At 38.5% G+C, this 10923-nt stretch overlaps 1 protein-coding gene across 1 annotated transcript; it reads left to right on the top strand.

Annotated features, from left to right (window-relative positions):
* Positions 1 to 2187: 2187 nt before the first annotated feature.
* Positions 2188 to 10871, top strand: LOC132105882 (nuclear pore complex protein Nup107-like). Its single transcript, XM_059511362.1, has 25 exons — positions 2188 to 2326; positions 2811 to 2896; positions 3165 to 3257; positions 3947 to 4056; positions 4173 to 4302; positions 4400 to 4503; positions 4730 to 4857; positions 5109 to 5157; positions 6077 to 6148; positions 6238 to 6326; positions 6407 to 6690; positions 6903 to 6982; positions 7588 to 7647; positions 7720 to 7865; positions 7959 to 8007; positions 8087 to 8156; positions 8242 to 8357; positions 8496 to 8685; positions 8762 to 8874; positions 8964 to 9066; positions 9654 to 9814; positions 9908 to 10033; positions 10116 to 10229; positions 10339 to 10506; positions 10673 to 10871. Exons 1-25 carry the CDS (start codon positions 2217 to 2219, stop codon positions 10778 to 10780), a joined length of 2859 nt encoding a protein of 952 aa, XP_059367345.1. The 5' UTR covers positions 2188 to 2216; the 3' UTR covers positions 10781 to 10871.
* Positions 10872 to 10923: the final 52 nt, after the last annotated feature.

Here is a 10923-nt window from a genome sequence, read left to right as displayed (position 1 = left end):
TTAGGCTGAGTTTCTGGCGTTATAGGGTTTCTTTTCCTTTGTCATTTTGTAGAGTAGCGAGTGTGTTTAACGAGAGAATAGTGTCAGTGCTTTCACACTGCTTTTCCATTGATTTTGTCTTGAGTTTGCCAAATGCTAAAGAGATGTTACCTAAATAATTCAACCTGATGAATAACATGATTTAAAGTAAGATGATTTATCAGTAAAGCCATGGAGGCAACGCAATGCCCAAAAGGGGCTCTGTATCACTGTGTAGAACTGAAAGAAACGCGTGGTTCATCCTGTATACAGCTAAAAACTATAAATATGACACTATGACCTATTACAAAAACTGTAAGTGAGATATTTTTATGAAATGCAACTCAATGGATATATATACTTACTTTTGCAGAGCTCTTGTTTACTGTATGATATTCACTGAAATACTGTCAAATAAAACCTTGAAATGGTGTAAAGTACTCAAAGTAAAATGCAAGTGTTTTGTGATTGTTTTACTTAATTGCCGGTCTACACCGTTTTCCTTCCGCACGATTAACCATGTGATTATGCAACCAGTGGTTAAATGGTCTTATTTGAAAGGAGATGCTGAAGTGTATGCAGGGTAGCGGTGGCATAATTACACGTTTACTAAAGAAACACACACACAAAATAAACTTCACAAGCCAAACTTTGGTTACTTTGCAAAGCACTACATGATATTTATGCATTTATTTTTTTTTGTCATGAGCTTGAGGTGTAGTCAAAGGAACCAGTTTACCTACTGTTTTGTTTTGGGGTTTAGGCCTATATCCACCTTATTTTTCCAGTAAGAATGGGCGCTTAAATTTGTACATTTAATTACAAATTAGCTGTAAAAACTGTAAACGGGTGTCTTACCATATTATTTTACTGTATTATCTTAATTATGAACACATGTACACTGGTTTGTAGTGCAAACATTTTTACCATTTACAGCATGTTGTTATTCTTGTTATTGCTACAGTGGCTAATGAACCAGATATCTTGCACATTCACACAAAAAAAAAGGCTTACTTCCGCATTGAAAAATAAGGTGGATAAACATTTTACTTCTCTGATTGCAAAGCTGAATTTCAGCAGTCATTGCTTCATAACTACAGTGTCACATAATGTAAAATATTAAGGTCATTCTAATATGCAGATTTGCTGCTCGATTAACATTTCTTACTATTAGTGTTGAAAACCGTTATGCTGCTCAATATATTTTGTGGAAACCATGAACATTTTTTTCAGGATTCTTTAAGAAATAGAAATGTCAAAACCATTTAGATGATTTATTTAAAATAGAAAATCTCGCAATACTGACTTTTTGTCAGTAACCCCATTTCTTTCTTTCTTTCTTTCTTTCTTTCTTTCTTTCTTTCTTTTCAAGTTTCAGATCACAAAGAGAAGTCCTTACATTCTGTTTCAGAATGTTCTCTTACATCCTGAAATCCTTTAGTCCTGCTAACTCTAGCTGTGCTAAGAAAGAAACCATTGTACTTCCTCTAGCAAAAAGCTGTATTTACACAGACTTGGTTTGGCATTGTCTTTTTGGTTAAATGTTTCTGAAAAGGTTCCAGGTTCCATTAATTGACAACAAGCCATTACAGGATAAATTAATTATTAATTATCTTCTGTGTTTAGTATCTTCGATCAGGGAAAATAATAGTGCAAAGTCTTTAAGGTATGTACTGTAGATATGGAAATTGGCTTTCAAAAATAAACCCATACCCAAAGAAATATGCACTGAATTATGAGCAGGTTTGACAACTAACCCCTGCCATTCTTATATGAGAAAGAATTACTTGACATATCATTATAGACATTCATAACTACGTGACATTTGAACGGAGAATCCGTTAACTAGCCACCGAATACCACTCATGAGGCTGACATTTCAAGTTATTTATAGCCTAAATGTAAAAATAATCCCATCATACAGTTGTCATGTCACGTGCCACTAATGTAATAAATACAAGTTTAATTGGATTATATTGGACATATTTTTGAAAAGATATTAATGCAATATAAACAGAACAATGTTAAATGTTCTCTTAAAATGGCAATATACAGTACATTATGTGACAAGTAAAAAAAACAAGGCCCATTGCGATGCATGTGATTCCTTCTATAGCCAGTAGGTGGCAGCACCTGACAGACGGTGGTATGTTAGTAATCGCTCGTTCCTCCGCGCCAGTAGAGGGCGGTGTGGAGTAATGAGAAGCGCAGCTCAGAGGAAGAACGACGAGCCTCAGAAGCGAAGGCGCAAATCCCGTGTTCTAGCATCATTGGCTAGCAGTTGTGACTTTACAGACAACATGGACTGGTAAATATTACGTTTTATTATAGTGTAACTGATGTATGAATTCTGTCAGATTATTTTAACTACTTTATTTGATTCGAGATTTGCTCTAATGTACGTTATCGTAAGAACGGCTCCACATGGCAGTTGACACTGTCCATATAATAACACATAACCAATATGTGACTTTAATGTTATTTTATTTGCAGCATTGACAGAACTTTACATTGTTTAAAAATAATTCTAGTTCTTAAGATGCGTTTTGACAGTTCATAGCTAACGTTAATTAATAGCTGTATTTGAATTATGAATATATTTTACAGGCCACGTTGAGTTCGTTTAGGTTTGTGTGTGAGTGTGGGTCTTTGTTGATATATATATATAATGTTACAGTTTTTAGTCTGAAGACAGAGAATCTGTGTTCAACTGTATTTATAATTTATAATGTTAATAACCCAATGTTATAATGATCTTGAAAATGTAGTTGTGGTGTGTGTATTCTGTGCAGGAATCAGACCTGGATGAGTCCAGCGGTTCGGGACACTGATGTGACCCGTGCTGCCCGCAGAAAGAGCTCACACAAAAAAGTTGCGTGTATCCTTACCAAAATCACAAGCCTTAGTAAAGTCCTTACATTTATTTATTTATGTTGCACTTTAAAATGCAGATAGTTTCAAACAGCTTCACAGTGATAAACAGTCAAATAGCGTTGTTATTTAATGGTACAGAATACATCCATTTTGAAAGAACTTCAATTTTAGCTATAAAAAAGCTTGACGTATTAATGCCATTATGCAATATATCTGTGCTGAAACTGTTATAAACATGTAGGAAGGTTTTTTTCCCTTTACTGTGTGTTCAGTCCCACCGGCACAGGATGAGACTCCTGGCACCAGCACTACCCCTGCTAGACCACCACTGCGCCAGACACCTGGATCCCTCCTCAGACAAACTCGTAAGGAAACCGCATTTGCTCTCTGTGTGTAAAGATATAGATGCTGCATGCAAAAACACTCCCATTCAGAAATGACCAATAAATCATTCCAAAAGAATTTCAGTAACACAATCATTGATGATGTGAATCAGTCTTGTATTGAATGAACTGGCTGAATCCTTTAGTACTGTTTTATGTTTATGTAGAGTGGTCTGTATTGATGTGCAACTCTCTTTTAGAGTCAAACCAAAACCTTATCACAGTTCATTCGCTATAGTTTAGAAAATGGTAATAAAATATGACAAGAACTCTGAGTTAAACTGCGTCAGAACAAATTAATCTTGATAATGTCAGACAGCTGTGATAGAAAGGTATGTAATGAATTAGGTTGAATAACTGTCAGCTGTTAAAATTAAGTACACAACAATTAGTTACAAAGCAATGCTTGATTTTGTTCAGTCTGTGGTGTAAAAAGGGTCACATTAGCAATTAAAGAAAAACGCGGTAAAAGTGTCTGAATAATTCTTGGTGCCAAATTTTACTGGTTGTCCACTGTATGAAGAATTTTGGGGTATAATATGTCACTGTTTATTTTGCGATCCACACTTACATAAAATGACCTGCAGCCACTAGTAAAAAAAAAAAAACAACTCAAATTATATCTGGTGTCTGAATCTTTGTTTTTTGGTTTGACTGTAAATTATGAACAGTCACTCCAAGAAGTGCCCTCAGGAACCCAGATGTGTCAGCCATCCTCGGGACAGGAGGCAGAACTCCTCGTTTCGTTAACACGCCCCGTACTAAAGGCAGTCTGAGCATGGTGAGTGACCAGAATTCATACAAACATCCTTTATTCCTCCTGACTCCATATATTTAGCTGGTTTGATGTAAGTGGTAACTGTTTTGCCGGGGGGGTTTTGTTTATTGACACTTCAGAACTTGGATGACAGTGATTGGACGAACAGTCTTTTCCCGTCTCCTCTGTCTGGGCTGGTGGACACCAGCTTCACGGAGGATGTCAACATGAGCGCTCTCATGCTAAAGGAAGATGATCCCGGAGAGGCTGGTAAATAATCCTAATACGTAATCATTATCACTACATATGAAGTGACTGGTTTACATGATCTGCAGCTCTCTCTCTCTCTGCCTTTTTCTTCTCCCAGCTTCTCTCAGTTTGTTTCCTGATTTTCTGCAGTCATATTTACGCCGCGCATCCACAGATGTGTTTGATCTTTTAGAGGAGTATGAGGCTCTCTGTCAAGATAAGGTACATAACTAGTAGTTCATAGACAAGACTGGGAATTTCAGAATCATGGGATTAAAGTTAGAGTTTCATTAAGTAGAAATGAGTAATCATTTAAAATACAAAATGAATATATAGTATAAGTTATATTAGAACAAAAGAAATGTTTTGAATGGTGGCTAAATGAAAATGTTGCCAAACTGAAAACAAATCCTTCCTGATATTTGAAATGCACTGACCTTTATTGTAGGTTAGTATGTTGCAGAAAATGGTTCTTCGGTCGGCCCCGGGTCAGCAGAAATCCTCCAAGACGGTCAGCATTACCTGGTTGCTGCAGCAAGAGATGGTGACCTGGAGACTCATCACTTCACTGTACAGGTGCAACACTCTCATACACTGCCGTTCAAGGGTTCGGCGTATAATGAAGAAATGAATCATTTTATTCTGCAAGGATGCATTCAATTGATCAGAAGTGACAATACAGGCATTTATAATGTTTCTAAGGATTTCTAAGTGTTGTTTTAAATCTCTATTCATCATTAGATCCTGAAAAAGATTGTATCACAGGTTGCTCTAAAGTATTAAGCCACACAACTGCTTACATATTGTTATACTTCTCTCAAATACAGAGACCGAATCCAAACCGTTTTAGAGGAAGACTTCATGATGGATATAACTGTAAGTGCATTTGTAGTGCATAGATGGAAAAACATGAATGTCATTGCATTATATTACAAAACGTCAAACCTTATGAGAGCACAAGTGACACAACATGACAGTGTTTTGTTGCTGAATGAATCAACCGTTTAAATGATTCAGTTCAGTCGCAATGACTCGCTTATTAACAGTGACTTGCTGCCACCTGCTGATTGACATTCAAAGTATCTTTTTATAATTTAAATAATATAAATATTCAACAGTTTGTTTAATATATCAAAACATGATTCATGCATTTGTAATTGCAGGTTAAATGTGTTCATATCCTGCATTAAATAGTGTGTAAATGTCACTTCAGATGCAGCTTCTGTTTCCTTTGCATTGCAAAGATGAATTTTCTTGATACTGATTTCATTTCACTGTCTTCTTATTCTAATTTACTGATTAAATGCAGTAACTTGATTCAAAATTTAATGCACGCTTTAAAAAGGTAAAATGCCCATCAAAGGTAAAAATCTATTTAAACTCATTGGAAAAGATTCATATTTATCATTGTGAACTGACTACAACACAGAGTATGAAGAATATCAAAAACTTTAGGAGAACAATAACACATTATCTTTATCGATAAAATCCCAGAAAATATTGAGTTATGTTGTTTCAATATCGCATACCTTTAACCATAACCATATAGTTCAAGCGAAAGATTTAGCAAAATGTAGCCTGTTGGGGTTTAAATGATAAAACAGTAGATATACTGTCCAAAATGAACAAACCGAGCTCAAAAACTTTTAGAATGTCGCATGGCTACATTGTGCCATTGCCTCTTGGTGAGATATTTTGTGTTCATTGCAGTGACGTCCATACATTAATGGTGACTTAAGCATGTATATTTTTTGGAGCCACTGTGTATGAACTTGTGGTTGTATTTTCTCTGCAGATGCCCACCGAGAGTGAGAAGGCAGTAATGGAGCAGTTCTTCCAGAAGGGCAGTGTGGTGCGACAGAGCCAGGTACACATGCATCCATTTACACCCATCCTGCTTGTTACTGCATGGAAAAAACACTTAGCTCAGTATTGTGTGTGTATGTGTGTGTTTAGCTGGTGGTGGATTGGTTGGAGAGTATCGCCAAAGATGAGATGGGAGACTTCTCTGATAACATTGAGTACTATGCCAAATCTGTGTACTGGTAAGTGATATCACTGCTTATTCACATTATTGACCATCTCAAAACTCCGATTTGAATTATGATGGGTTGTTTATGTGTAGGGAGAACACACTCCACACCCTGAAGCTGAGGAGGAATCAGTCCAGCGGTGGTTTTAGCAGGCCACTGGTCACAGAACTGGATCCCGATGCTCCCATCAGACAGAAGAGACCACTGGCAGACCTGGACCGAGAGGACGAGAGTCGCCTGCTCAAAAACCTCTTTAACCTCATACGAGCTGGCATGACTGATGAGGCTCAGAGGCTGTGTAAGCGCTGTGGTCAGGCCTGGCGTGCTGCCACTCTGGAAGGCTGGAAACTGTATCACGACCCCAACATCAACGGAGGTCAGCACACGCACATACTAACTACGTTAATAATACTTAAGTTAAATAGGATTTAAAGGGATAGTTCAACCCAAAATGAAAATTCTGTTATCATTTACTCACCTTCATTTGCCATTAAACTTTCATTCTTATTTGATTGAGATATTTTTAATGAAACCAGATGCTTCAACAATTAAACAGCACAATCCATGTGATCCAATCCGTGTGTTTAGGAGGTGGAGAGCTTCAGGCGGTGGAGGGGAATCCTCATCGAAGCGTGTGGAAGGTTTGCTGTTGGAGAATGGCAGAGGAGGTGAGGAAACTCTTATCTGTTGATCTAATTGGAATTAAAAATGTCTTTCTTCCCCTTGTCTTTAAAGGGATAGTTCACCCAAAAATGAAAATTCTTTCATTAATTACTCACCCTCATGACCTCCGTTCATCTTCAGAACTCAAAGAAAGATATTTTTGATGAATTCTGAGAGCTCTCTGACCCTCCCATAGACAGCAATGTAATTAACACGACCAACGCACAGAAACGTAGCAAGGAGATCTGTAAAATAATCCATGTGACATCAGGGGTTCAACTGGAATTTTACAAAGCTACGAGATTACTTTTTCCTGCGCAAAGAAAAAAAAAACTACTTTATTCAACAGTTCACCTTGGCGCCTGACACAAAAGTAGACAAATTGTTGAATAAAGTCATGCTTTTATTTTAATTCTTGAAGGTGAGTAATTAATGACAGAATTTTCATTTTTGGATGACCTATCCCTTTAAGTACTCTGATATAAGCTTTTTTAATTCAGCAAAAAATGTGTTTTATACCTTGTACTGGGTAACATCAAGTCTCAAGAAATTAACAATCAGTCATTTTGTTTGTCGTTCTGAAAGCTTCTGCTTTGTTTTGCTGTTTCAGGAGCAGTTCAACAAATATGAAAGAGCCATCTATGCTGCCCTGAGTGGAAACCTCAAACAGGTTAATAGTCATCGAACTGTTTTTACTCTTGTTTTTTTAGTCATTATTTGAATATGTCCTTGTTTCCTGCAGCTGTTACCCGTGTGTGAGTCGTGGGAGGACACGGTGTGGGCGTATTTCCGGGTGATGGTGGACACTCTGGTAGAGCAGGAGATCTGTTCTTCTGGTCTGGGCAGTGAAGAGCTGGAGGAGCTGCCCAGAGAGTTCCTAGAGACCAAGTATGGCTAGAAACACCCTCTAATTTCCATCATACATACAGTCTTTATGTCCTTTTCCAGTAAGTGATTAATTCCATCATGTGGCTTTTTCAGTTGGACATTGGAGAAAGTCTTTGAAGAGCTTCAAGCAACAGAATCCAAAGTAAGAGTGAATGAATGAGGTTTCGTTTGTAAAAGACTAAACTGATGGAAATCTTTTCACACGTGTGTTATGTCGACAGAGGGTTCTGGATGCAACTAAGGAACATTACCATTTGATTCAGAAGTTGATTATTCTCGGGGATCTTGATGGTATGCTTTGAGATCAGATTTTTGAAAAAATCTCACTTTAGCTTTTTGAAAAGTTTTCGTTTTAATGTCGAACTTGCGTTGAAAGGTCTTCTGGAGGAGTTCAATGATTGGTTGGGAAGAAGTACAGCTCTGCCAGCTCATCTGTTGCGCTTCATGTCACATTTAGTGTTGTTTTATCGCAGTTTGGGCATGCAACTCAAGGTACGTACATTATATGCATTTTTTTTTTTTTGTTCGTTTTCGATTATATTTCTCTTCATGTGTCTAGCTTATTGCTTCTACAGATGAATACATTCACATGTTTGATGCAGACTCACTGCTGTGATCTGTGTTTGTCAGGAGGAGGTGTGTGTAGATGTCCTGAAGGCCTACATCTCACTGTTAGTGAAAGAAAAGCAGGTGGACCTCATTGCGTTTTATGTCAGTCACCTTCCTGCTGACATGGCCGTGTCCCAATACGCTCAGTTCCTGGAGGAAGTCACTGTAACTGAGCAGCGCAAACACTGTCTAGAGCTGGCAACCCAAGCAGGTGAGGACAAAGGGTCTTGTATCACAATGTGTACTTTTAAATGTTTATTACACATTTATATTTTTGTGGATTTTAGGTTTGGATGTAGCAGCCATCACAAAAACGGTAGTAGAGACCATCAGAGAGAGAGACACAGATGAGTTTTCCCACCATGACCTGACCCCTGCACTAGATGCAGCAACTACAGTGGTACAAATGACCTGCTAACTCTGTTCATTTATAAATCTGTATCCAATTAGCAATGGAATTAACACACAACTCTTCATCTGTCTACACAGGAGGATCAGCAGAAGATTGATGTCATTGACTGGCTGGTGTTTGATGCCGCCCAGCGAGCCGAAGCCCTCAAACAGAGCAATGCCATCATGAGGAAGTTCTTAGGTCAGACTTTTGCATTTTCCTCTCTGTCACTTGTCGTAATCCTGACCTTGAAATCAGATTAGACCTAAAATAATGTCTTCAGGATCGTTCATACATGCGAGAATCTAACAGAGAGTTGTAACCTGGCTCAGAGGAAGTCAAGATTCATGTCTTTGCGGCTGCTTTTCTGGTGATTAAGGGATAATACCAGACTTCACCTTATAAACGGTTGTAGAAAGCAAAAAGTCTATAAAATGCGCCTCAGTTTTGTTTTTTCAGCAGATATGATGCAGGGCAGTGTAATTTTATACTTAAGATTTTTCATTGTTGGTCAATTCTGGATAGCTTTAAAATTGTACGATTTGTTGTGGAGTGAAGGTAATTAAAATACATGATATAGTGTTTATTAATGTGTACTTTTGTTTTCTTTGCCAATAGTTTTCATATTTTTGAATGTAATAATAAAAATGTGCATTATCTGGGAAATACAGTAGTTTAAACCAGCTTTTAAGGTTAGTTTACTCCTAGGTCTTAGTTAGGTCACTTAGCTTAGATTAGCGATATTGGTATTTTATTTATTCACATCTAATGTTCCTCATTTCCCGTAGCATCTAAGAAGCATGACGCTGCTAAGATGGTCTTCGCCAAAGTGCCGGAAGATTCCATGCGGGAAATCTACCGCCAGTGGGAGGAGCAGGGCATGGACACGCCCCTTCCCGCGGAGGAGGAGAATGCTATCCGTGAGCATCTGTGCATCCGTGCCTATCTGGTGAGGAGCTGCATCTTTGTGCAACACTGAATTGTCAGTGTACTGAATGTAGTTACAGCAAAGTGATCTTACTCTGTTTTTCCCCTCCCACAGGAAGCTCACGAAGCGTTTAATGAGTGGTTCAAGCACATGAACTGTCCTCCGGTGAAACCCACAGCACCTGCTCAAGCGAAGTTTACAGAGAAGGTGGCCCATGAGATGAAAGAAGCAGAGTACAAGGTCAGAAAACAGACCGTTCTCACAGTGCCGTGAACACTTCTGGCTTTTATCTTAAATGGGTTTTCTTTGTCACGTCCTCCAGATGGAGTATGATAACTGGCAGGGCCGTCTGGGAGCGCTGACAGAGGATGTGAAGGAGAGGATCTATAATGTGCTGCTGTTTGTTGATGGAGGCTGGATGGTGGATGTCAGAGAGGTCAATATGTTCTCTATTCATTTACCGGTTTGGCTGATTAAAGATTTTTAAATTCAGCGAATGCATTTTGAGTGTAGGAGGTTCTGGATTCATGGTGTGTGTTTGGCAGGACACTGAGGAAGACTCTGAGCGCGCTCATCAGATGACTTTGCTACGGCGTTTGTGTCTGCCCATGATGTCTTTCCTCCTGTTAACCGTACTGCAGCGCACCGAGCGCCACCAGGAGAGCCTGCGTCTGGCTGACATCGTGGCGTCTGACCAGCACAGACTCTATGAGGTGTGATGTCAGAGCCCTTTAGAGAGCGATTGTAAATATAGACATGAGTATGGCATGTCAGTAAGACTATGTTGACTCCATTTGCATGAGATCTCTTCTGATAACCTGAGTGCTTGTGTTAAATATGATGCTGTCCATTCATCTGACCTGACTTTCTTTTTGTCAGGTTTTCTCTAAAGACGAGCTTCAGAAGTTCCTCCAGAAGATGAGGGAATCCTCTCTGCTCCTGCTGGATAAAGGGCTCGATCCGCTTGGATATGAGATTCAGCCCTAGACACTGTTTGTTTCTCATGCCGTTTATGTGCTCAGAAAAGAAGGAGAAAAAAAAGCTTTGTAATTTTGTATTTGAATAAAGATGAATTGTTGTCTGGTGAATTGTTTAAGTGGAGAGTCTGATATTTCTTTTTCAAGAGTAAT

This window comes from Carassius carassius, chromosome 26 (assembly GCF_963082965.1).
Source record: "Carassius carassius chromosome 26, fCarCar2.1, whole genome shotgun sequence".
In the NCBI taxonomy this organism is placed as follows: Eukaryota; Metazoa; Chordata; class Actinopteri; order Cypriniformes; family Cyprinidae; genus Carassius; species Carassius carassius.
Note: the sequence above shows the minus strand (reverse complement) of the source record. Positions and strands in the feature narration are given on the sequence as shown.